Genomic DNA, 27,669 nt, shown 5'->3' with positions numbered 1-27,669 from the left:
TAAGGGTCAGCGTCAAAGCGATGAGTAATTCCATTAAAGCAACGGAGCTGCATTGGCTTGCAAAAGATTTCATTTGTCCCAGTATGTTTAAGACAGACACCTGTAATCATCTTAGGGCATCAATAATGCAGAGAGAGTGAAGCAACATGTCTCATTTTTACCACTCCAGTTCATAGAGGGAAGGGTCAAATGCCAAATTGGTCTCCTAGATCTAAGGCAATACAAGGCAGAAAAATGCCTGTACTAAACAGAATTAAGTAATCTGGATGATAAAGAAAATTCAGTACTAATAAAAGCGATAAGTGTTTCAGAAGCTTCATAATTTTTAGTGCTTGATTGTATATCTGCTCCCTATTAGGGATGTTGTTGGCCTTAGATTCCAATACATGTGTCACTTTCACAGAGTGGTTTGCTTCTCTTCAAGTGAAGTGGAGCCCAATGTCAGTTTTAGTCAATTTTACCCTACATTTCTGAAGGCTCAAAATTAATTATTTGTATTCCTTGTAATCTGGAGTAGTAATGCAAATGTCCTCAGGGTTATTATCAGTTTCTTCTGGAGGGAGACAGTAAGACCTTTGAATCTAATTGGGTATTAGATGTTTAAAAGCTATGAAAAACAGACATTTCAAACCTATTAATGAGCATTCAGTTCATTTATAGAACTTAACTCCCTGATAAAAATCCCATCAAAACAACCACAATGCAGGCCTGATTCATTTTTACCCTGAGCTTGAAGGCAGGATAATCATGGATGTAAGCAGTTCATTGCCAGTTTTCAGAAGGTGTTTTATAGGCCTGCAAGATTATATGCTGATATGTAGAGCCAGACTGACAGTCACATAGAGGTGTAACAAAATCCTTACTATTAGAGGGGTTCAATAAAATATTTAGATTAAAGGTAATTAGATTATGAAAAAAAATATGCCTCTCATCATCTCATTGAAGATTTGCGATCATTCTCCAAAATACAACTGCTTCTAAGTACTCAAAACAACGCAGTGGATGGGCTAAATCCTGGGCATGCTGGTTGTCTGTCGCTTATGAAGGATATTACAGGAAAAGTGGAGAGAAAGACTAGAAGTGGAATTAATTTAAATATTCATTGTTAGCTGAGGTTCACAAAGGAATTATTTTTCCATCTATTTTTTAAATAAGTATTTAGAACTAAATCCAAACAGAAAGAAACTTAGACATTAAGACTGACTTCTCTAAATGTCCAATAATAAAATACCTGACATAAAACCATCATCAGAACAGCTTAGTGATTAGTGAGTACGTCTGTGACTTCAGATCTGGGCTGAGAGCACATGATTGTATGAGAGGACTCAAATTCACACCTTCCAGAAGAAAACTCTCATCCCCAGCTGTCAGATACTCTATGTAATATTGTGTTTTGGAGATTCCCAAGCGTCTATGTCTGGGTGGACTACTTAAAGCTCATTGCTCTAGAGAGACGGGAAAGGACACTACAGTCCAGCAGGTAGGACACTTGCACGAAGGGCAGGAGATTGGCTCTAGTTCCTGCTAGAGAGAGTATTCAGCTATCCAGTGAAAAGTGGAAAGCCTTTGACAGGTGGTCTCAACACACTGCTCAGAGCAGGCAGAGAGGGATTTGAGCCTGGTCCATGCCCAATCTACCAGCTGCTCTCACCAGCAGGGATCACACTCACATAGGTGGAAAGGGACTAGAGCATCTCCTTCTGCTCTGCCTCAGGACTGATGGCTGGCAGAGATGCCCAATGCAAGTGAAGCAGCCATAAGTACATTGGGGTGGTCCTTCTCCCCATTCTTTCCAGTAGTTTTCCTACTTTAATTCCTCGTTTCCTCGCCTCTCCCATCAGCTTATTGCTCCCAGTTACCTGGTCCTCTGCATGAGCTGTACAGAAGGTTGAATCTGGGACTCTGGTACCTCCTGGGCAGAAGGAATTATGTAAAAATTAGGTGCTGAATCCCTCAGCATCAGCTGAGCTTCTTAATAGGTCTTACTACAGCTGAGATTCATCTCTTTGAAGATAATTGCACAAGGCCTCTTCACCACCTAAGTGATATCTAAGTGTTACAGAGATCCTTGCTATCCCCCTAAACTAAATTAATTTTTATTTTATAGGAGGCACACAGTCTTTTAGGGTGTCCTGATTATATAGTCTCATTCTAATTTCAGTCTTTAATCTGAATAAACACGTTAGAAAAACACAGACACAATTAACTTAATCATAAATTCAGATGGATTGTTTATTATCTGTCTACTTAATGTGCTTATGATTGCAGCAGTTAAACATGATAATGTTTTCTTCTCTCACACATAAATGAATATACACAGTATAGAAATGTGTGCGGGAAGAAAAACTTCTCCCTGAATACATCAGTAGGCTCCACAGAGAAGTAGATGCACTGCTCACTGTTGTGCTCTACAGAAAAACACAAACATTGCCATGATAGTGTTGAGACATCCGAGAACTGATTACTGACAAATTATGTTCTTCTTGCTGAAATATGCCTACATGCAGTTTCAAAAGAAAGAAAATGCTATTGCAGCAAAGATGCAGATAGGAACACTATTTGGCTATACCACTGCTCCTGTGATATAAAAGCAGAGGTGTAGATTCTGGGTAAATAAGATCACTTGAGTCCTTCAGAGTAAATACAGGTCAAATCAATATCTTCCTACTGAAGCAAACTCATCAGACAACAAATTTACAGAAATGAGTTTTCTGCTGTGATCTTCATAAAGATAGTTGTGTTAAAAAGGGGTTAAACCCTTTGAACACTACATTGTCTGTTTTGTTACACGCCCATGGCAACTAACATGTGCCAAAATGCTATCACATACCCACAAATACTTCGATGCCAAAATTAAAGTTGGAATATGATTCTTCCTGTTCCCACGGCATATTGAAAGTTAATAATTATTTCAAGCATGCATTCAGTTAAATTAGTGATTATTACTCAAATAGACTTCTCTCTGTCATTAGACTAATTTTTTTAATGGTCACATAGTATACCACAATGAAGTTCTATTTGGCTTTGGAATATTCAAGTTTTAGCTAAATTTAAAACATGCTACACTTTTCCCCCCAAACAAGAATCTTTGTTGCCTCACTCTTGGTTGTGAGATAAAGCAGCCCCAACCGCATGTTCTTATTATGTATCACTAAAGCTAAATTCAGACTGGTATTTCCTCTCTTAGCCTTCCTAGGGTTTCTGACTTCTATGTATTGACAGTCAGAAAGAGAGTCTTTGAGGTTAACTTAACTCTCTTAACCCACGCTTCATGCTGACTCTCTGCATGACACTCACTCTTACTAAATAGACCTTAGAAATAAGTTGAGAAGAGTCTTAGAAAAACAGAGCGCATCCTCAGGTAATTATAATTTCATAGGGCTGCTTCGTGTAACACACTTCTATCAGATGCTGTTCTTTCAGCTTTCCACCTTGTGAGCTGAACTCACTCTGCACACTTATTGAATACCAAGTAGTCAATACTAAACTAAATCACAGCTTCTCTTGTTGGTTAACAGAAGCCTAATATGCTGGGCAATCCACGCTGTTACACGTGTAACAATTTTGAATTTGACTCAGACCAAGCTAAGCTTTAATGCCTTTTAAGATTGTCATGTAGATGTATCACCTATGTTGACTGCTGGTCCTAAACTTACAGCATGGCTGATAAATCAGTCAGTATTCCTGACTGAAAAGAGTCCACTATGATAGTACATGGTCAAAGGGGAAGAAAGGGGAAGATAAAAGAACAGAAACTCAAAAGTCAATTTAAGTCTCCTCATTTTCACTTTGCTGCTTCTCAACAATTTCCCTTGTATATAAATACTAAAAAAAACCAAATAAAATTCTATGATAAACTTTGTTTTTCCCTGAATAAAAGAAAAAGAGAAGTTGTAGGTTACTGGAATTTTAGATCTCTGAAATTCACGCTTATATTCCAGGAGTGGGCAAAACAATAGAAGAGATGGTGAGAGGCAGAAGTCAGTCAAAAGAATCATAGTAAAAAGCAATTGTGGCACCTAGTAGTCATTCTGGTTAGACAAAGTTGTGAGCAAATATGTTGTCTTCAGATATTTTACATGTTTATTATTTTAAAAAATACTATTGCTATTATAAAACAAAACATATAAAAAATCTAGCATAAAGTATTTGAAATATATCCATTTCAGCTTCCAGCTAAGCAATGATTTTTTTTTTTTCTAGTTTATTTATGATTTAAATAAATAGCCTATGAGCTTCAGGTAGATATTCACTTGACTCACACTCTTGGTCCCTAACTTTATGATCAGCCCTGTTCCATCAGAAATGGTAATCACTAAGCAAAGAAAGTCCAAACAGCAGTGGAAGCTGCCCCAGCTCTTGTTGGAGGGAATCACCAACAGTTGTAGAGGATAGTATAGTCTCCATGCCTTAAAATTTTTTCATGAAAAATAAATAAAATATAAAACTAAGCTGCGGTTTTTAAGTATGACACAGCAGTATTACTTGCATTAGGCCAATTTACCATTTATGATAGCAGTAATAGCACTAAAAGCCAATAAAAGCGGTTTGTTCGTTCAGAGATTGGCTTTTATGGCTTATTCTAAATATTATCAAGTGAATCAAAAGCTGTCATTATAGTGTCTAAAAAGCCTTCGTACCCTGTAAGCAAACAGTGTGACTTTGACAAATAATCATTAATATGCCTGTGTGAGACCAGGGCTAAAAGAGAAAGAAAAAGGAAAACCCAATATTTCACTTTACATAAATCATTAAGATCATTTCAGTTAAATTTCACACAAAATAAAACAGCTTTGTATGTAAAATGCCACAGTTTTCCTAAGATTTTTTTTTAATCTGTGAACATACTTTTTCATAAAACAAAAACTTGTCAGATAACTGAGCAATGGGTGATTGAACTGTAATGATATATTCTCATCAGCTTTGGAAGAACAAATGATACACATGTCTAGGTAGTGCCTTTTGGGCCAGCATTAACCTATCCTTCCCTTGGCTCCCATCCTGCCTGCCAGAAACCCCAACAAGCACAGCACCACTACCTCTCTTCTTGCTTCACAACAGAAGGTGTGTTCCCATAGCACTGGAGAATTGTAAACTGATTCATCTCCCATCTCATACCTGGCCAGTTACTCTTGCAAGAAGCTCAGGGGAGCAGATCCAAGGCTCTGGCAGCTCTCAGCTGCAGTCCACCCACCTCCTGCCCACTTGGATGTGAACAGGAGCATCCAGAGAGAGAACTGTTCTCTCTATTGTATGCAGGACAGATGTTGGATATATAGGGTTTCCTCTTTGCAGTATTCCTTCCTGCTGTCCAGCAATACTAGGGCAAGTCCTCTTCAAAGCTGCACAGGTCAAGTCATTACCATTTGCCATTTCTAGTCTTTGAACCTCTTGAATGGCACTGTCCAGTGTGCATTCACCAGCAACAGTTTAGGATGAAGATTTGGGCTTACCACTGGCTGCCTAAGACAACCGTTACTGGCAACATTGCAGTGATTCACATGTAACTTCCTGAAGTGTTTGAGAAAGGATGGAGGCAAAGAGACAGACAGGAGAAAACACCCTTGTTACTGCCCTTCTACTGACACATCACAGTGTCCAACATTGCTTCTTCATGCTCTCCTGCTGCATAACCCGATAGACCTTACAGATGAGTTACTCAAGGTCACACACCCCCAGCTGGGTAGCCCTGCTGGCTTTATAGAAGTGCCCTCATCTGTTTCAGATCCCTGTGGGTAGGCATTACCTGGGCTACCTGGACAGAGTAAGATGGACAAGGTGGAAACACAGCAGGAGCTTCAGGAGATCATGTGGGGATGGGATGAGTCCATGGGCAGGGTGAGCACAATACCGCATAAAGAGGGCAGGTACTGGGCAGGTTAGGTGTGGATTGTACAATAGTTCTGACTATATAATCAAGGCTTTTCTCAATTAAAGAATTTGGACTGTTAAAATATTAACTGGACTAACAGTAAAATCTTAGCTGCATACACACTGTGTGCCTGTAGAAAGATTTTTCAGTGCAATGTCAGCAAGAGGATTTGGGAGCCCCAGTTATTTTCAGCACCCTACAAGGAGTCTGGCCTTAGGTCTGCAGGCCACAGCGCTTCCTCAGCCCTCAGGCAAGCCTCAGTGACTTGTTAGCCATGCTGGCAGACACCCAGGCTCTGGACTCAAGACCAGGGTATGCAACCGTGGCAAGAGCCTGGGACAAACTAAGCGCCTTGGGCCAGGCATAGCCACCTGTCAAGTCTCACGCATTGAGTACAAGCCTTGGCCAGTTGGCTCAAGCATTCATGCTCCCACAGCAAGTGCTGTGTCTCAGGGAGTTTTCTTGCCTATTGCTATTTACAGTTTTGGGGGCCCCACTGGAATGGCAAGCTAGCGTGCTTGCAGTTGACACGTTATGCGATACGTTGTGCAGCTGCACAGAGTGCATAGGCTAGCAGAAACATGTGGTGCTGCACTGCCAGGGGAATTATTCCCCCAAAACAGCCCTTCAAGGGCCACATGTGTTTTGCAGGCAATTTATGTGAGCAGAAAACCAACAGACCTCCCATTCCAGGCTTCTAATTTCTTTGGCTATTTTTTCCATGGATTAAAGAACTTTCCAGAAACACTATATTAACAGGGAAGTAGAAAGATCCCAGGTAGAAACTGATACACCAGATTTTGTCTAAGGTACCCTAAAGCATGGTAAGAAACCTGTTAGGATCCTCTATATGCTTGCATTTAGCCAAGAAATGGTGTATACAATTCTATAAATTTATACCAAACAGAGCTGCTTCCCTAAGAAAATTCCCACTGAATTATGGGTTTGATTATTTCAACCCAGGGAGTGAAAGAGTAGATAAGACCTGTTTATCTACTCACAAGAACAAAGTCACTCTGGTCCATTTGAGCCTTCTCTTTCAGGCAGAGTGTCTAGCAACTACCAAGCTCCCTTCCAGACCCAGTACACAAGCTGAACATCTGCTTTTCTGTGCCCAGGCATAAGCTGGTTCAACAGAGGGTCAACAATCGAGACCTCGAGAACATAAGCTGCTCATCGAAATTAATAATGCCAGTGTTCCTCTTCCATTTCCACCAACAGTATTTTGCAGTACTGAATTCAGTCTCAAGCATTCCTATAAAATGGTAAGAAAAGATTTTATCGCACAAAGGTTTGAGTGGTTTGTCCTGTTTGCTTTTCACGTCATGGGTCTGCAATGCATGTATTCATCACATATATTTTTCCTGTATTATTGTTCCCAAGGGTTCAGTCTCCCCATACTTTAGCCCCACCTTCATCTCTTTGTCACACACAAGTTCTTTATTATTGCTGAAGAAAATCAGAGCACAGGACTCTATGGGTTGCTGTGCAACCTGAAACAACCTATGCAACGCTGACAAAAAGCAAACATCAGATATGATTCTTTTGAGCGAGATTTCAAGAGCAAAGTCACCAGAATTACTCATATGCTTGAAGTTAGGTTTGTGCTTAGGCATGTTGCTGAATCTGCTTCTGATAGAAGAGGAAGACTAAGTATGCCTCAGCCTAGATCAGAGGCCACATCTTGGGTATGGTGTTGCCCTGTTTCTAATTGCTAGTGTAGCCAAGAAACTGTATCCCTCCCTCCACTTGAGAGACCACCTGGAGAAATACATTTTTTTCCCCCTCAAACTTTGCACAAGAGCCCAAAACTTGGCTTTAATATAATACATATTTTCATTCCCCCCCCCCCCCCCCCCAATGAGATGCATGGATATTTTTACCTGCACGTACTTGTTTTGTTAATGGGAAATATTTCAGACACTGTGTGGTAATGGACTGTGGGATATGGGATTATATATTTATTAATCTCAAGAGCACTGTGTAGACTGTACCAGTAAGTTACAAGCAGATTGGCAGAACAGGGTTTGAATTCTGGCAGGAGATCTCTTCCAAGCTCGCCTGTTAGGCTGCATTTGTCTCTGTTTTAAAACTTTACGCTGAGCTATAGTTGCTTCGGTCAACTGTGCTACAAACAGGCTGCACTGAGCACTCTGCTCTGGGTCAGTCATGTCAAAACTAGGGTGACCTTGTGGCCAAGGAGATGCACTTTGAGCAGCTGACCACTATGGTTTGTGCGCAATATAAAAAAATGTTGCTATATCCAGAGATAACAGCAAAAAATGTTAGTCATGGTGTGCTTCCATTGACAGAAAAAGCTCTCTTTGCCCATGGAGATTGTATTTATACACAGTGATGTCTAATCTGACTGTATGCGAGTTTACACAAGTATGCTACAGTCAAATACACCCTCACCTTCTCTCCTGCCACAATAGGTCAGCCTAGACTTTTCAGTGTGGTGACTTTTACAGAAGTGAAAGGCATTTTTTGCACAACTGAAAGACTTTCATTTTAAGATGAAAAAGCCTGCTTTCTCCCCCGAGGGAAAGTTGGAGAAAGTTTCATGGATTTGCCCTTTGTAATATTCTGGTTTGTCTGCAACAAGAGGAGGAAATAAAAACTAATGGAAAGAGACATTTCTTCCTGGATCAAAACTGAATACTTCCAAGAATGCATTCTTAGACTGTACGCACACTTAGAAGAAACAATTGCTAGGTCAAATGATTCACAATGTACAGCCCCACTTCGGCACTTTATTTTTCCTAATCAGGTAAAAAAAGACAAATTTTTACTTTTCATTTGAAAGTCTCAAATCCTTTTCAGCCATTAACCACTAAAACAGCCTATTTGCTCCATGAAGGTAATTAATAGGAGTGGAGGGAGGTAGAGCAAATACTTGGAAGTGTGAAATTAATTCTTTCCTAGACTTGGACATCAGGACAGGAACATACTCTACGGTGAACTAATTGAAAGCTCAGCCCAGAGCCTTTTTAAACTTCAGAACAGTTCAGATCCCAACTTTGCAAGCTTGTTTCATCTTCCCCTATGCCACCACTTATCTTCAGGAACTGAGGCATCCTACAGATTGAGACAGTAACAAAGTAAACGTTTATACCCAATGTTAAATTAAGTATACATTAGATGTAAGTAATACTTAGATATTCTAAATATCCAGCTTTCTAGGTAGCTGGGACCCTTGACTGCAGTTGCCAATGCCTAACATTTCTTAATGAAGATGAGCTCTACATGTTTCCAGGAAATAAACAAGAATAATTGTAGCACCCAAAATTAGTAGCTATAGATGAGGTAAAGGTCACAAAGGACTGCCATTGATTTTAATGACAGAACGGTTGAACCCTTAATAAAAATGCCAGTACTGAATTATTAGAATCTGGCTTTCCCTGATTCTCAGTCTCATTTTCTACCATTTATTTATTACTCTTCCAGTTCTCTTCCAAAAATACCAAGTGGCATCACCTTCTTCTCTGGCCTGTTTGTGCAATGCCCGCCTGTTCAAAATCTTTCATTTGTTTTTATGAGCTCTGGACTGTGGCCCTGGTCTTGGTTTTAAAACAACCAAACTTTCCCTACAGAAAGTACAAAACTTTAAAGACAGCAGATGCCAACAGCCTTCGTACATGAGTTTTAAGAGTTATCTTTCCAGGACTGGCCACACTGACCTCCTCCTCTCCCATTGGTGTCCCATTAGAATGCAGGTTGTGTGTAAAATTAGAACCAGATCCTGTAAGTACCTCTGAATCCTCGATTCCCTTTTTCTGCCAGGGAAGTGACAGTAGTCATCAGCCAGCTACAACACTGGAGTTATTGACATGGATCTTGCCTTGGAATGTATGTAAATTTCCCTTAAAGTTATTTAGGCAGCTGATTTTCAACTACTTTCTTCATCTACATTGTCCATAATGTACATCATAAAATCCTTATTTGCCCTGTGATGAAGACTACCTAAACTACGGCTGGATAAGAAGTCTATTTGCTTTGTCTAAATAGTGCAAGCTCTCCCATATCCAATGACTGTTGGAATTATTATGTGATCTTTTCAACTTCTAATACATATTAATTTGTAATATACAAAACCATTCAAATAAATAATTGTGCAGACTGAATAAAAAAGCAATTTAAACTTCCCCCCCCCAACTGGAGACACTTTTTACAAATAGTTCTTTTAAGTAGTCTTAATAGTATCTCTTTAATATTGCCATTAAAATTCACCAGAGTTCAAGAGCAGAGCAAATTTACATCTGTTAAAATAATGGAATTGACACTGATATTACATCATTGCTATTTTAAATAATCATTCTTCATAATTCTAACCTACTTGCTTTAAGTTGCAAATAAAGGGCTTGTTCCTACTTTCATCAAAGTCAATGGCAAAACTCCCTTTGGCTTTCAGGGAGCAGCACCTAGCTTTAAATACAGGGGCCTCTAGTGATATGCGGTGGGGTCTGACTGCATTTACTAATGATTCACTAATGCAGCGAAGAATAAATCCCTCTGAAGGAAAAATTACTGAGGACATTTCTATGAGCTCCAGTCAGACAGGATAATTGTGCTGGACTAGCCTGTTCCCCAAAATCACAAAACTCTATACACTACCCTGAATTTCAAGAGAGTTACAGTTCTTCTGCTTAGTTTCACAAGAAAGATGTTTTATATAGGTGTTTTTTGCCATTTTAGTGCAATTTTGTGGTTTTCCTTCCTTAATATTTTGGGAGAAATTGTTTTAAGAGAAGCATAATGGCAACCCTCAAATTCACCTTCTCTTGGGAGAACATTAGAAGTTTCACTGAAATTACATAACTGTTCTTCTATGAAGAATTCAAACTGAACCTAAAGGAATTAAAAAGATAGCGTATACACAGCTGGAAAGCCACCTAGAAAGTGAATCAATGTAGTCCTCTCCCTGATTACAGAAGAAAATGAAGCAAGGATATTTAAGAAATACAGAGGATAAAAGTTATAACTCAGACTATTTATAACTGGAGAAAAATATGGTTTTTTAATATCTGTTTCACACTCAAAGTTTGGTACCTGGCTATTCCTAGGCTGCCTTTGTGTTCTCCAGAAAAAAAAAAAAAAAAAAATCAGCATCCACACAGCAGCTTATCATCTGTAAAATCATTATGATTGAGTTACCTACATAGATCAAGTTTTCAGGGACAGGAATGTTTCAACTGTATCTGCACTGAGCATCTGGTTTGACAGATTTCTGGCCATGGCAGAAATCACCAGTCACTACAATTAACTTTCTACTAATGCACTACTAAAATATGTTGAACATTTACTGGACAATAACCACCAGCTGAGTCTTAACCATAATTTTTCACTGCAGTATAGGGCCTGTTAGATGTTATCTGGGAGCCAGAGAACTTTATTAGCACTATCATAAAAACTAAAGCAGAATCAATCCCTTGTTTTATCATCACTGACACTGCCTATTAGACATAAAATATCTATCAAACCTCAGCAAAGTTAGGTCCTAACTGAAATTGCAATTGCCTTGACATCTTTAAGAGTAATTCAGCTTAAAAGAGGCCCACGTGAGAGAACAAAATGTGACCCTTTACTGTGAAGAAAAGCAAAAATAAGCAGCACCACCAAGACCAGGGAGGAAACATCAAATTATTCCAGAAAAAAAAAAATAAAAAAGTCAAGTTTTGAAGAACCTGCAGTGCTGACTGCTTTACTCCACTTGGAATTACTTGCCCCATTACATGTCTTTCCACTTCCACAGCAGGACACCTGCCCTCAGGCTTATTTGGGAAAGAGAAAAAAAATTGTAGCTTGGATGGAGGGAAATATCTTCCAAGCAAGGACGATTAGGCAATGCTCTGCCTCAGGAAGTGTTTCAGGCACTGTCACTTGATAGTGTCTAAGAAGAAATGAGAGGGAAAACACCTAAGGGATTAGCCCACAGAGATTTTCATGTCATGCAGGCTGGGACTAGCTGAACTAGGAGGTCCTTTCCAGATGCATCATCTGTGATTCTTTTTGGCACCATTCCTCAGCTTTAAAAATATACCATCTTCCCCCATGCCAGTGGCACTAACACAACATGATGTCTAGTGCAACTCAGCCTTCAGGATAGTGTTGAATCACACAGCAAACTAGTGCTGTGCAATTAAATAATTTATAAATTCAGCTTTTATTAGCAATTTACTACTTTTGTGGCTTTCCAACCATGCTAATAGGAGGAAACAGCAAACACCTGACATGGAGGAGCAGTTGTTGGCAAAACCCTCATCACTTGGGGGGGATATAATCAAACATACATATATTATAGAAACTATTTTTATATTATAAATATACAGTCTAGATTCTTCATTCCAACATTATTCTTTTCTCCAACACTAAAACCTGCTTATCTGAAGACTTAGCATAATTGCAGAAATCTTCATGGGAAGAAACATGTTCTTATGTCATCTATTTTTGGCTTTCCATGCCATGACAACGGAGGCTGGCCTTGTGTTTCTATATATGAACACTTCTCAGGTAGCAGAACAGCTACTGCAGATTGCTTAGCACCTGCTTGAGGATGAGGTGAACAGAAAGTAAAGCAAAAGTATTTTTGTTTCATTGAGAACATTTTGGCCAAACCATATTTGTAGCAGATGAAAAAATGAGGAAAATGTAAACCAATGGGGAATGGAATCTTAATATTTTGGGAGCATGAAATGGTGAAATCAGAGCTCTGAACTTGAACAGGTTTAACATGTAGTGGAACAAAAAAGGCAGGTGCTGGGGAGAAATATCATTCTCAGGATAAGTATTTTCAAAACTGGTAGTTACATTTTGTTAGTTCTAACCTTCTTTTAATGACATAACTTCTGAAAAGGGAATATAAAAACACAGAGCCTGAATGTCAATAGAAACATATTGTAAGTGTGATATATCAACAAGTCTACTGCTCCTGGGTTAAGAAAAAACCTAATGCACTTAAAAGCATCATCATCTTTTGCTTTCTAATATATTTTTTGAAAGATCTGACTTTTTTTTAATAGGGCAGCTATTAAGAGAAACTAATTATGATTTTATTTTTAAAGGCCTGGATTTTCTCTTACATGTATCATTCTAACTCAGGACAAAGCCCATTCAAGCAAATGAGAAGAGGTTTGTGTGAATGAATTTAAATGTGATCAGAAGCAGACCCCAATGTATTTATGGATGGAGTGAGTCATTCTTGTTCTGGTTGGATAATTACATCAGTGGAGAATTAGTCTGTCATCATGCAGGGCCTGAGCCTCCTTTCTCTTACATCACCATACATCAGGAAACATTGTGTGGAGTTCACTAGCCTAAAACCAACATGATGGAAGAACTGAGCCCACAGCCCCAGTCCCCTCTACTAGTTGTGCATTGACTACAGAGAAGCTGCCCCGTTTAAATCAGCAGATCATCTGGTCTTTCTTCCTTAGTCTGTTTACCTACTAAACCTTTCACATAAATTATTTTAATATTTTAAATGAAAACAGGTCTTAAGTAACTGTGGTCATAAAAGAACACATTCTTTTTCTAGCATCACATTCAAGAAGTAACTTTCATTCCATCAGTCTCCAGTGACACATCTACAGAGATGGTAAGGAGAAATTGAATAGACAATGTAAATTTGACTACTCAAGCTCCCTCTACAGCAAATGTGGTTCTGTGAGAAATCTTTAGCAGTCCAAGTCTCTGAGCATTTTGCAACAATTTCTGTATCAAATTAAAACAACTATGCCAGACCCGACAGTATTATTCCCTTTTTAGGCACACACCAGGTTTGGTGGTGCTAGAACAACATGTGATCCATCCATCTTATCTCTAAGAAAAGGCAATTCCAGCTATTTAAGAAGCCAGCTCAGGAAGTGTTGTGGTGGGCTGCTGTGAGTATCTAGAATACATTATGAGAGGAGAAAAAAAAAAAAAAAATCAGCTGGAAAGTCTCCAGCAACCATTGGAGTTCCTGAGAAGTTTTTCCCTCATGGCAATGACTTTAAGGCTAATTAGAGGCAGAAAACCAAGATGGCTCCCTACAAATTCCCCAGACATCAGGTGTTTACCAGAAAAATCTGTTCCCCAGCCACACGCTGTCCCTGTTCTCAATGGTTTCCATGAGCCTCTTCCCTACCAGACACTAGGCGGTCTGCCTTCCCAGTACATCTGCACACTTCTCACTTCTGAGAAATGGGGAGGATTAAAACCACCTTCGAAGGGGAGAAAACAATGTCATTGCTTCTTGGATCCAGGTCAGCAACCCCAGAAACCGAGAGCTACGATAATGTTTTACACCAGCTTCTTCATAGGCAACTACAGAGCATCATGTTTTGGTGCTATCCTGTCCCTGGCCAGGCAGTGGTCCACCAGGGACAGTGAGCTGGAGAAGACTGGATTTAAATAATTTCCTACCATTACACCTTTTTCTCAAGATATTTAAGCACCAAGCATTGCGGGTGTCATGGTTTCATATTCATGTTTTACGTAGCTAATACCATGTAGAATTTCTCTGCATGAAGTAGTGTATTTTATCTTTTCCCACAAATAAAGAGACATCAGCACCATAATATATCCTATAGGAAGCTTTTTTCATATCTAAATCCCAGGGATTTGGGGGGGGGGGGGGAGGAATATTATATATCTATTCAGAAATCAAATGAGATTAATAATTTTGAAAGTAATTTACAAATAGCAATCAGCCTCTGCAATGAAGGTCAAAAGAAAAAGGACACATTAGCAATTGAATATCTTCACTCCCTTTAAAGTTTTAATACTGCATACCTGTTAATAATGGGAAACAGCCTTCTTCAAGAGTAGCATTTTCAAAAATTGGTAGGATCCTTTTGCTAATTCTAATCTTCTTTTAATAAAATAATTTGTTAAAAAGGATTATAAAAAAGCATGAAAATGGAATGCCAATAGAAATGTACTGCCTATACAATAAATAGTTAATGTATTTTCTAAATGAATGATTTAAAATAGCTATTAAAGTAAAGAGAATGAGCTTATGTTTCTAGTAATGACTTCTCTGCCTCAGAATGAAATCTGTAAATCCCTGATTGCAATTTCACATCCCAAAAGAACAAGCAGTCCTGGGACCGATGCTTATTGCCTTTATCATTAATACTAGCATACCACATATGTGATTTTTATATCACTGGTTTGAATATTTAGATTTATACTTGTGTATGCTTTATATTTTAAATCTCATACAGCTATTCTGTCACAAAAATAAAGCTCTCCTTCAACAAGGCTTTTTTGTATGTACATGCATACATGTATACACAGACTTTCAGTATAACTACAATTTTATTCATAAGAGTGCATAATGATTCAGGCTGTGATTGTTAATAAAAATGCATTTCTAACCATCAAATTTGAGTCTATTATTCTAAGTTAATTGCATTTGCCCTAAAGAGACTTGCGACTGGCTGTCAGCCTATTTGTGTCAGTTCCATTTTATTCATCAGTCAATCTTGTCTCCTCTTTTTTCACATCCCATATATTGATCAAATAGATTTGTTAGCATGCCTCTGCAGCTTTAAAAAAGTTTGTTATTTGTCAGGTTTATTTGATTACTGTATTAGTTCGCGTGTTATCTTAATTGTTATTTCAATAGAAAATATATGCCCTTTGATAGTCCCACAAGATTCCCATTAAATATAATCCATCTAACAAGTTAGTGGATGGAGTGAATGTGGTCAGAAAATAAACACATTAAACCTATTTTAAAAGGTGGTATTAATCTGCAGCTGTATTGTACTTGATCCAAAAGACAGGAATAGAAATAAGTACAGCGTGAAACAATTTTGATAAACATCAGTGCCGTATCATTGCATATTATGCTATGTATAAAATACTTTAAGAAAAAGACGTGTGATATAAAATAAACTGAGGTCATATCTGGAAGAGTGGGTTTTGTGGTTAAGTGTGAAATGGAACGACATTATATATGGCTTTAGACACAAAAAATTAGGCTAGAGATGCTGCAAGCAAAGGCAGGTGGAAATGCAGTGTTAGAGGGGGCAAGTTTTTGATAGGGAGAGAAAAAAACAGCTTTTAGGAAAGTATTTTTGAGGAAGAGATAAACATCTAAGCAGGTAGCTTCTTCCTCTGTAAAGATATGATACACTGTTTAGTGAAATAAGAGTTTAGCTAGATTAAAAATTGAAACAGCATCTTTTGCACATTAGCCACCCAATTTTGGTAATGACTTCACGAAAACACAATTTTTACCTCAATCTTCTCAAAGGGAAAGGTGGTGCAACCAGTTTTTCCATACAAGTGTTTCAGAAACCTGCCTCTGATACCTTAAGTGTCAGTGAAACTACATAACTCTGGCTCCTGCATAACCCCATAAAATCTGGGATCTTCTCAGCTGGTACCTGAGCTTACATAGTGTCAGAAATAAGCACTGTTGGAAACCAGCAATAATGTGCTTACCATCTCATTAAAAAAAAAAGATATGAGAAGTCCATGTGTCTTAAGATGGCCACTCAAGACAGAAACATTGATTTTATAAAAATTTTAGGAAACAAAATCTTGTGTTTTACATGTCCTTAAGTACATTGACCAACCCCACAGCTTTCTAAAGCTGAAATGTGAAATTACCAGAGTTTTCCAAACTTCTTGTGAAAAGCTTTGTTCTTTCATTTCTTTGGCCAGGATTCGTCTTTCGTTATCTAACTTTGGTCACCTAGAAGTTTGGTTTCTGGTCTGGGTAATTACCTGTATTTTGTCTGTAGCCAACTGGGGGGGGGGGGGGGGGGGGGGCAGGGGGGGGACAGGGACAAAACAAGACTTCCAAAGAGCAATTTCTTCCTGGCTTAAACTCTTCTGTCAAGATGGGATGTCTTGCCAGCAGGACAGGCTTGTCTCTTCCATTGATTATTGTAGGAGTTTAGGCCAGACTGAACACCTATCATACCAGCTGCAGGTGGTATGATGAACACCATACTAAGGGGTCCTATCTCATTATAGCAGGAGCATTTTTCAATGCCTATACACTGGAAAATGTCCAACTCCTAGATTATTGTTTTTCATTTGGAACCTCTTTAACAGTATTTCATACCAAACCGCCATGCTAAAGCTTCAGATGCCCTAAAATAAAGCTGAAATTTCCAATTGTCCTAGAGCAGTCAGCAACACTCCTACGATTCAGAAGCACGCAGCGTGATGATAGTTTCAAGCTAAACTGTTATGACCAGCTAGTATGGAATATAAACAGGAACAGATGAGAAGAATACAGCCTCAACATTTGAGACAACAAAGAAAGAGTGAAATGATTGCTACATAAAAGGCATTTCAAAGACCTCCCAGAAAAGCAGGCATAAAATTCCCCAATAAAAAGGCTCAGCAAGAAAACTGTCACACCCCCTAATCCTCAGCAGACTTTAACAAGATGTTCACATGAGCCAGAGATTGTCTCCTTCCCCAGAAGACAAAAGGCACAGAAAACAATACTGTCTAGCATAGGATTAGGAGGCAAGAGATAGATAAAAAGGATTCCTTAACCTTACAATTAGAAACACCAAGTCTCCAGCCAAAAGGATAATCAGAAACAGACTTCAAACCTGTGTCACAATAATTGCTGCATCTTTCTTTACTCTTTGAAAACCGATATATTTTCTGAAGATTTTTTTAATTTATTGCCACCCCAAGAAAGGTTTTGATGGCCACTTAACTACAAGACAACTGCTGCTACCAAACCACAATTCAGCACACATGGCAACAGCCTTTTATTTCCCATTCTTTGTATTTCCACCATCTCCAACCAAGCAAAAATTAGATTACCAATGCTCATACCAACCTCCCAGTAAACTGTACAACTGAAAGCAAAGTTACATGTAATGCACTAGTCTTCTAACAAATGATCAGCTTACTGTGCCCTAAACCAGACACATACACAGATTCTTCATGCCAAACCTGGCATAAGCATGTGCTCTGATTAAAAAGGAAACAACTTAGTTGTTATAACTAGCATCTTTAGCTTTATTTGGTATTACTAATGCCTTTAAACAGAAGGCAGGATACTGGCAAGAGTAGCAAACAGACTTGAAGGGGGAGGAAGCCTACAGGCTGGAAAGAAACTAGTTTCCAAAGTTTGACCCTCCTGCTGTAGCTCACTAGTGACCATAAGCTGTAATAGCTGTACAAGTTTGCTGCATGAAAATTTAAGACTTCCTGAGGCTGAACAAGGCAACCACGAGACATTGACTACTGCGTTTACAGAGCATATATTAACTTACAGACACGATTTCAGCACCCGAACAATCATATATGATTAAGAACTATACATGTCCCCACTTCGTAGGGAACTATTTGAGGCACACAAGAATTAAATGGTTAGTGCAAACACTCATTGAGGGACAGACAGGATTTAAGCAGTCACCCCCTTCAATAGGCAGTTGATCTTGCTAGCCTTTCCCAGACTTTCCGGTACCATCAGGAAAGGAGAAGCCAAGCAATTTCTTTTTTCCTCAGGTGCAGCACACTTGCAAACTGTCACTCTATGCTATTGTGATCCTACTGTCTATTGGACCCTAAATTTCCTGCCTTAAGCTAATGTTCAGTGGTCTTGTTCTGTGCAAGCTAGACACTACCTCAGAGCTGCTTCACATGCTGTGGCAGATTAAATAATCCCTCTTTAAGTAAGCTACTTGAAACCACTTAGAAAGAGGTTGGCAGAGATGCAACCTTAACCATTGTCATTTGTTATGGAAAGATATAAACAAATCACACTTCCCAGAAGAATCATGGCTTGAAATAAATGCACGGAAAAAGGGATGTGTTTCTGTTCTCTTTTTAGTAAAGCTCAAAGAGAGCATAAAGCTTGGTTTGCACATACTTGTAGAAGAGAAGGGAGAAAAGTTATCTACAGATTTCTAAGTAAACTTTCTGGACCTTGGTCCAGCTGAGGGCAAGTAATTCACTGCGTACGTCCCCAAAGCATGTAGCTAGCAGTGAACCAGGCAGAACAATACAGGATGTGAATCACTGCAGGGTATGAGTGGACGGTAGTCTGGTCTGCATGGTGGCATAAGCAAATTCATCTCTTCTCAGCCACACAGTGCTCCAGGGACTCCAGGTCTTGCTTGTGGCATAGTGTCAGAGTCTCACAAGCCTTCGCCTACAAGCACACTTTTCCCCATACCATGAGAAACTTTGCTGCTGTCCTGCTGAAAGGCCAGCTATGCTTCAATCGAGAGCCTGGAAATAGGACCATGGCACCCTGTCTGTTGTCTGAAAATTATTTCCAGATCATATTTTCTTCATTTTATAAGCAAGCAAGCTTCTGGTTGCCACTATTACAAGCACAACTTGAGATTTACAAGGTAGGCTAGTATTTTTCACAATTTGCATTCAGATCCAGATTTACTGAAAAAAACTGCAGAACATTATTTCTTTGAGTGACCCCTGTATGGCACAAAATCCCACATCCAGTGGGATCACAATGTCACCCAAGTATTCAGTCATTTAGATAAGATCTATATCTTCCCCTCCAAGCAGGGGAAAAATGCATAGTGCTACAAACACCATGAAGTTTTCTGCTTTGCCATCATTATTGATTTTGAGATACTCGGATACAACGGCAGTGAAAGGCACTGCAAAGCCCTAACGTACTAAAAGCATAGGAAGCATTGCTGTGCTGAAACAGAAAAATAGAGATGGGTGAGCTAAACTTGAGCCTCCACCATATCCTAAAACCATGGTTCAGAAGACTAGACCACTATTAGAGCGGTTATGTTCAATAACTTATTCTGCTAGCTTCAAAAACTGAAAGTCCAGCATCTTCATATGTACTATTGGTAGGAACAGGGATGTGATGAAACACACAGTGATGAGGTCTGTATTCAGGTTCATTACTAGTGTTTTCCTCGGTTGTGATTATTTTAATGAAGATTTTGCCTAATTAAGATTTTCACGATTTGACATAGAAAGCAGATATAACACCTGATATAGTATGCCCTGAAGCCAAACACTTCCATCAGCTTTAATGGGCATTAGGATCAAGGCAGAGCCATTTCACTGATCAGGTGCATGAAGACAACTCAGACACAAGCCACCAAAAACACATAGCAAAAACCAAACTACTCACTCAGAAACTCAAGGATGAACGCTGCATTAGTGAGTCAGGATCCTCAGGGAGTATCTGCTCCTTTGCGTAAGGCAAGTTGTGTTGACTATATGAGAACTGGCTGTGTCCCCTGGGGGAAAAAAAAAAGTGATTTCAGTGAGAAGCCAGAGGACACTGGATCCTTAAAGGGAAGAGGTATCTCCCAGCTTCTATTAAGAGCTGTTTTTTCCATAATTGTGAAGTCAATTAGGGGACTAAGTCTCCAGCCCCAGTAGCTTGACTTCTCTCTTTCCTCTGTTAACAATACGGTTTTGAGGCATTTACAAAACACTGGTGCCCATGTGGGATAACAAAGCCACTTCACCAGCTGAGGAGCTTTTCCTGCTTAGTGAAGCCTTCCTCTCTGATTCTTGTTTTCCAGAACTGGACAGTCCCATCCTACAGCCCCTTGGAGGCTCAGGTAAGTCCACCCACCTTCTCAGCTCCTTCTCCCCACAGTACATTGGTCATGGCACTGCCACTTTACTGAAGTGGCCCCTTTCATGCAAGAAAACAATCTCAGTTATTCTAATCCCATGGGGAATGTGAGCAGCATTTTTTGCCTTAATACTGACTCATCATCTGTTTCAGATTTCAGCCCATCTTTAAAATGAGACCATTATTTATATTAATGACAAACTTTTTAAGGTTTACTCAAAACAGCAGAACAAGCATAGAAGTGCTGTGGGCTAAGCCTACAAGCTTTTGAGTATAACAAGCTCTTAGCCTCACAACCATTTTCTTATGAAAATTGAGTAAGAACCCCAAAAGGGTCAGCCTATGAGCCACACAAAACCTGCTTGTTTCAATTTGCAGGATCTTAGTGGATTACTTTGGGATCAGGCAACCCCCAAACCAATTCCTAGCCACCTTACAAGAGCTGCTGATTCTGCACCTTACCTGGAGAACAGCCATAATATTGTTCTTTTCCTCTTACCTTTATTTATCTGCTGAAGAAGGAGGAAGGCCTATGCCCCCCCCCCCCCCAACTGAGGATGTTTTCCTGAATGAGGGTTCTTGAACCAATTGGTACCACCTGAAAGCCTTTAGGAGGAGATATGCCAATTTATCTGCTTCCTACTCAGCCACAGCAGAAGTGGGTAATGCTTATCTGCTTCCTTTACTTGTGATGATGACCTTTAATTGGAGAGTCCCAGCTGGAGTCAGCCTGAGAGACACCTCAGATTTTGGCAGGGTCCTCAGCAGTCCTCACCATGATGATTAATTGGGGTGTCACTGATTAGAGGGTGAGCACACCAGGCTGTGCAGCACCCCCAGGCTGGGCTCTTCCAGTAACAACGAGCTGGCTGTGTTAGAGACCATGCCATCTAAAGAAGTTTAGAAAGCACCATGCCCTCATTAGGACCTTTCTTAATGGGGCACCCAAGACCCTGTTGTTGCGGGCAAAACGCCTGCACCCAACAGCTCTGCATTTATTTGTATTGCAAACACACACGATGCAAACTGGACACTGCTGGGGGTTTGGTAGGCAAGGTCAAGACAACGTTAGTCTACTCTGATAAAGCATGAGGAGGTAAATCATTCTGTGCAACTCAGAAGTCATTCAGATGGTACTTTTGGCATTTCCCGCCCCCCCCCCCCCCGCTTTTGTTCTGTCAGTCTGAAGAGAACAGCTCGTGTGATGTAATTTAGAATGGAGCTTTTTTAAAGCTTTCACTCAGGAAAGGCTTCAGGAACTCTGGGGGTATAGCTTAGCTCCGAGAAATAGAAAGAAAGCAAGTTTGCATTGACAGCTTGATCCCAGAGAGAGGTGGCTGCCTGCTTGTCTAACAGGTCCTCTGGGTCTGGATGAGGCAGAGACAGAGGAGCAGTCATATTAAGTGAACATGCGCTGCCAATGTTAAAGGAACAATTACCATTATTCTGCATAGTTCACTGTTTGCTACTGCTATTTCCTTCAATAAAACCTCTTTTCACTTGCCAATTGGAGCTTGTCATGTAACAATATTTCTTATGCACAATACACATACTAAAATGCCCCTGTGTTTTTAATACATTTATAGTTGTTAACAATGGCGGTATAGTGACAGAAAAAATGTACTTGCTTTGAATACAGAATAGATTGAAAAAAGAACAAACCTAAGGCCCTGCTCTGAAGGATTAATGGGGGTTAGATTTTGCCTAATCTCAGTGTTAAAAGTGACACCTCTTCCATTTCATTGACACCCACTTTTTCCTCTCAGGGCATGGGCTGTGACCTCCTTGCTTGAAAGGGGTTGTACACCTGAGCCTTAAGCAAAAGCTTCAAAGAAAGTTTTGATGTGAGGAAGTGTTGAGGAGAGGGTTGAGCTTTCACCTGCCCCCATGCCCAGAGAGCCCGGAGGGGGATGAATGAGGGGTGCTGCTGCTGGGGCTTTGGCGAGCTCAGTGCGCTGAAGGTTGCCCAAGCAACCCTTTGATCCTTGTGCGTGGTCCACAGATGGGTGGGAGCTGATGACCTACCATCTAACAACACCTGAAACCTCTGGTGTTCACTGCTCACATCGGACACTAGCAAAATTCCTTGGGAGTGTGGTTCCTTGCAAAGCAGGACAAACAGCTGGCGCTGGGGAGAGGCTGGCATTTCACTGAGATTGCAGGAACTCTGCAGCTCTCCTCTGAAAGCTCGTACAACCAAGATATTGTGCTAGTACTGCACTTGCAAACATTACAAAGCCAGGCAGAAATGACCACAGTGAAGGTGCCACAACGAGAAGAAATTACCTGTTTGTGCTTATGAGCAGGCTGAACCTAGTATTTCATGCACCCAAATGAACAAGCAGCTGTTTGGAAACCTTTGTAGCACAGTCATGAAGGAAACTTTCTTCTGCCATAAAATTCATGTTTTCTAAGAACACTATTTTGTTCTGAACAAGTTGATATACACAGGAAAAGACATCTTGAGTGTTCCTGGACTCTCCTACACTACCCAGCAATAGTGATAGACTGTGAGTTTAAACACATCCTTCCACTGCACAGTGAGAGAAGTGTATTTAATATTGTGAGCAGAACAGTTACCATGTTTGCCTTTACCAGAGCAGGCAAGAGTACACTGTCCTAAAAATATTTATTACATAATTAAGAAACAGTGGATGTCATCTGTGTGCCCCCAGAATAGATGTTCTGCATCTTTAGTGTCCCCCAGGAAAAAAATATTTTGTGAAAAGATGTATAGCGTGATACATCTTCTGCTTCAGATATTACTAAGTGCTTTGTCTACAATAACTCTTTCTGAGGAAAAGAGCAAAGAAACCCAGAGAAGGCTACCATGTTGGAGGTTGTTTTTGAGCCTGATCTGCTGTGCTCCCTGGAAGTCTTTCCATGGACATCTGCTGATACTGGATCGGGCCTTTGCAGAGCTAAATAAATGGTTTTCCAGCATGGTCCGCCAAAGGCTGCTCAGCAGCACCTGGGTAGGTGCTGAAATGGTAATAAGATTAATGATGTTTGCTATGGTGGACAAGTCCAGCTCCCAGTTGTGTTCCAGTATGGCACTCAGATGAGAGAGAAAAAAAAGGAAGTGTTTGCTTGGAAAGTCTCTAGAAGACATAAGACTTTCACAGATTGCCATTCATTATTGCATTGGAATCAAAGAAAAGCTTTTATAACTTATCAGAAGACATGTTTTTTTTGTAGCTGTATATTATGACATACCAACGTACCGTGAGTAGAGCTTTAAGGACCATCTATAAGAAATACTGCATCTGCTATGATTTGCAGCTCTATTTGACGGCATTTAAACTGTTTGGATATATTTTAAGAATATATGTGTTTTTGATGGTGTTTCCCCCCACCAAATCAAAAGGCTGACAGCCTCAGAGCTCCTCTGGATTTAATGCTGTGCAAGGATATCTTTGTGACCATAACCATGTGTAATACCTGCTTTGGGAATAAACTCTTGGTACATAACTTCAGTGTCATTCAGAAAGTGACACAGTTGACAAAGACCTTGGGACATGAAAGGAAGACACTGTGCTGTCTGTTCATTGGAAAGTTCACAAATTCTGCCTAGAGATGCCTCTACTATTTTCACTTTTTAATAGATAGTGCTTACCAAAAATAAAACTGAGAATTTTAAGTGCTTTCCAAATTTAATGACACAGAGTTTTAGGTGGAAAAAAAATGCCTTTGTAATAAACTCAGTATTTTCTGGTTTACATTGTGTATAAATTTCCCAAACTAAACAGAGTGAGCAATTGCACAAGCATGTCCATGGGTGAGACCTACCTTTAGTTACTGTGCCAGCGTATTAAACAAAGCCCTGTCCACTTCTGCCTGCTCCATTCTAGTTAGGATTTTGTTTCTGAAACTTGATCGTATTGGCAGACAGTCTTAACCTCATTGATGGGGTGAGTAAATAACCGTGAGAAGAAAGAAGGAAGACTGAATTAATGCAGCAGTGCTGTTGAGGCAAGGACTATAACAATAATAATAATAAGGTTTGGTTTTTCTTTAGTTTGAAAACAACACTATAAATTCAGATAAGATAATGCATCAAAATCTCCAGCTTCAGACTCTGCAGTGAGGAATAAAGAGAATTTGACAGTTTTGAGTTATCCCTGCAGTACAACAAACAGCTGCCCATGAGCGCTGGGATGGACCTGCCCCAGCACCTGGCTGCAGCCCCATCAACGGGGTGGCCTCAGGGGCTCTGCATGGGGCTGTGCCTCCTAAGTCTGGGGAGAGGACAGGACTGGCACGGCCCTATGGTGGCTGGGGTGACGTGCTGACTTTAATAAAAACAAATAGATGCTTAGCCCTCCACTTGGAGGGGGAAGGACAGGGCTATATGGTTTCAGTTCAGGTTCGGTTTGAGACTTACTTGCTCTGAGTTGGTTTAATGATCCCTTTTAGCAAAATGTCAGGAGAGTGCAACCGTGAAGCAGAAAGAGAGAAACAAAAGAATATGGGAAGAAGACTTTATTTTTCTTTACAATATCTTTTTAGGATTTTTTCATGTGATAGAGCCACCACACCACCTACAAGATCCAAAAATCCAATCTGGGGCTTAAATTCAGCTTCAGAAACAGCTACTCTTTCTTGGACACTCCCAGAGAGGATGATCTCTCTCAAGAGCTGCTGGAGTAACAACAGAGTGCCAGGATGCCCTGATCACAAACTGGAGGAAATTAATTCAAAACAGGCAAAAGAAAAAAAAATTACCTATCAGAAAGCAGTACGTGAAATGCCAAGAGGTCCTGCTGCTCTCTGGACTAACCCCTATTACTATAATGGATTTATTTCATGGAGGCCATTTCATACAGTCACAACAGCCAGGAAATAAATAGAGACCTAAAGAAAAACTTGGTAGGAAAGAAAACAGTGGCTGAAGCAGAATTTGGAAGACCCAATCTAGAAACAAACCTTGGGAACTCCAGCACAGCTCTCCCAGAAGATGCACGGCCATATCCCACACTCTGGCCCATGGGTTTCAGTGACTGCATTGCCTGTTGACCAGCTGATGATATGTTTCTGCTGCAGTTAACACTTGATACCAAAGCTGTGAAGTTCCTGCACAAATCCAGTGATTTATCTTGGTGCTTATCAGGCAAGGGCTCCTGAGAACCTGGCGCCAAGCTCTGAGACACAGCGATGGAGAGTGCAGGTCTCTGGGCAGGCACCTGTAAAGCATCCAGTGAACGTGCTACAAAAGCAGTTGTGAATTTTGCTATTGTGTTCATTAAGAGCGTGAATTATGTCCGGTGTCTAATGTGGATGATGATATCTGATGCAATAGGGACTTTTGAATTAGCACATGAAAATGTTTTCATAAAGTGTTTGGTCCCCTTTCTTGCAAAGTCCGTTACAACTCTATAGTGTAAGCCAACAACATAAGATTCACACTGATCCCTTCAATTCTTTTTTAAGCATCCTTAAATCCACCTTTTTTTTTTTTTCCTGCTGTACATCTTACTTTTTATAGTTAAAAGTAATTTTGAAGCAAAAAAGAACATAAACAATATACACTGACTCTTGACACTCCATTGCTTTTTTAAACTAGAATAATAAAAATTTGCAAATGAACAAAAGAGTGGGAGGAAGATATCTGATTTACAATGTTTTTGAGATAAAGAACACTATAAAAAAAGATCAATGTGAATAATAAAGCATTGTTAACTGAGTCATGACATTTCTATTCTCAGTGAAGATTTGAACAGTAGAGCTCTGCAAATGAGCACCTTGTGCCATTTTCAAAGTGGGAGGAAGACATATAATTATAATTTTTAAAGTGAAGAGAATTTTAAAAAAATCTCTGTGAAAAAGTTTATTGAAAAACATATCGACATATCAATATGACATAAATTACTTTAATTTTATTAAACTAGGAGGGGGGAAAACCTCTTTTTGAAGACTGGCTGCAGAAAGCGTTCCTTGAAAAGAATTTTCTTTATTAAAAACTCTTTTGCTAAGATGAAACAGCACCGAATGTCAGCACTACTGTATATTTATTCTGTAACTCTTCCAACAGCTGAGATCTATAAAAGAAACATATTTTCAAAACAGTTTTAACCTCCATTGTCTTGATCATTCGTATTAACATTTTTCATGTCACCTATTGAAATCTCTTAAAGGAACCTTTTATTCAGTCAAAATTAATGAAGCCATTTTCTTAAACAGCCTCCAAAAAGTAAAAAGGACATAATGTTGTGCATTTTATTTGACATACGTTTTCTGCCATTTCACTTATTTGTGTGATGAGAGCAAAACTTCATATTTATGCTATCAAATCTGCAGAGAAAAGTGATTTTGAGAGAGAAGAAAACTAAGTCTGCTCTTGCTGTGTGTGCAATTTAAATCCACAGTGAAAATACAGCATTGATCAGATTACTCCAATTGAGTCATTTAGTGCTTTGGCATTCCTGAAGTTAGGGCCCAGCTGTGAAATCATAGTTGGGGCCAAACTTTGCTGTTAGGTGAGTGCACATGGCTCCCATTTTCTTCAAAGGGAATGACACACATGGCCAATATTTAACTTTCACCTCTTCCATTCTTCAGCTAGCAAAGCCAGAACCAATGCAGGCAATTTAATAGAATTAAGAATATAATCAAGATTTTCCAGGACTTACTAGTGATTTGGGCTATATAATTCAATACACCTCAAAGCGCAGATGCTCAGCATATTCTGAAAATCAGGCCATCTCAAATATCTTACTTTAAGCAGGTAAAATCATAAATCACTTTGAGTATTTTGGCCATCGGATCCTAACAACAAACAGGGCATAGGATACCTCTTCAAAATCATAAGCTCAAATCTCTGGATTGGTTGGGGTGCCTGGGAGACTTACCACATCCCAACCCATTTTGGGTACTGCGTTTGCACACATTTGCCTCCTGCCTGCACTTGAACACAGTGCAGATGCCCTTCTGCAGCAGCTGTCCCCTCGAGAAAATCTAGGCTCTGTTTCTGCAGATCCCCTGGGATGGACTGGATTATTGGGATGGCCCACAAGACTTCGAGGCGCAAGCGCCACAGAGAGAAAAAAGGATGCATCCCAAAATCTAGCTGCCCCATGGTATATGCAGATCTTCATTTCAGCTCAAGGTCAAGTGGAAAACTTTCCTACCATTCTTGCTGACTCTCCTCTTCGCTTTCCCCCAACTCCATCTGTTCCTCACCCATCTCCTTCGTTCCGCACTTGCCTCCCTCTTCTTCCTGTGTCCATCTGTTCCCTCCTTCCTCAACGCAAGT

At 39.8% G+C, this 27,669-nt stretch overlaps 1 protein-coding gene across 1 annotated transcript in view; it reads left to right on the top strand.

The window, feature by feature from the left end:
- The window catches only part of MDFIC2 (MyoD family inhibitor domain containing 2), a 49,094-nt gene that overhangs the window by 7,305 nt on the left and 14,120 nt on the right, over positions 1 to 27,669 (top strand). Inside the window, exon 3 of the mRNA XM_087744335.1 lies at positions 20,362 to 20,400. Coding sequence (XP_087600461.1) covers positions 20,362 to 20,400 — 39 coding nt within the window. The remainder of the gene's footprint in view (positions 1 to 20,361; positions 20,401 to 27,669) is intronic.

This window comes from Nipponia nippon, unplaced genomic scaffold, assembly GCF_047370975.1.
Source record: "Nipponia nippon isolate SJK-2023a ecotype South Korea unplaced genomic scaffold, ASM4737097v1 scaffold_9, whole genome shotgun sequence".
NCBI classification, from domain to species: domain Eukaryota; kingdom Metazoa; phylum Chordata; class Aves; order Pelecaniformes; family Threskiornithidae; genus Nipponia; species Nipponia nippon.
The sequence above is the reverse complement of the archived record's forward strand: the minus strand, read 5'-3'. Positions and strand labels throughout refer to the sequence as shown.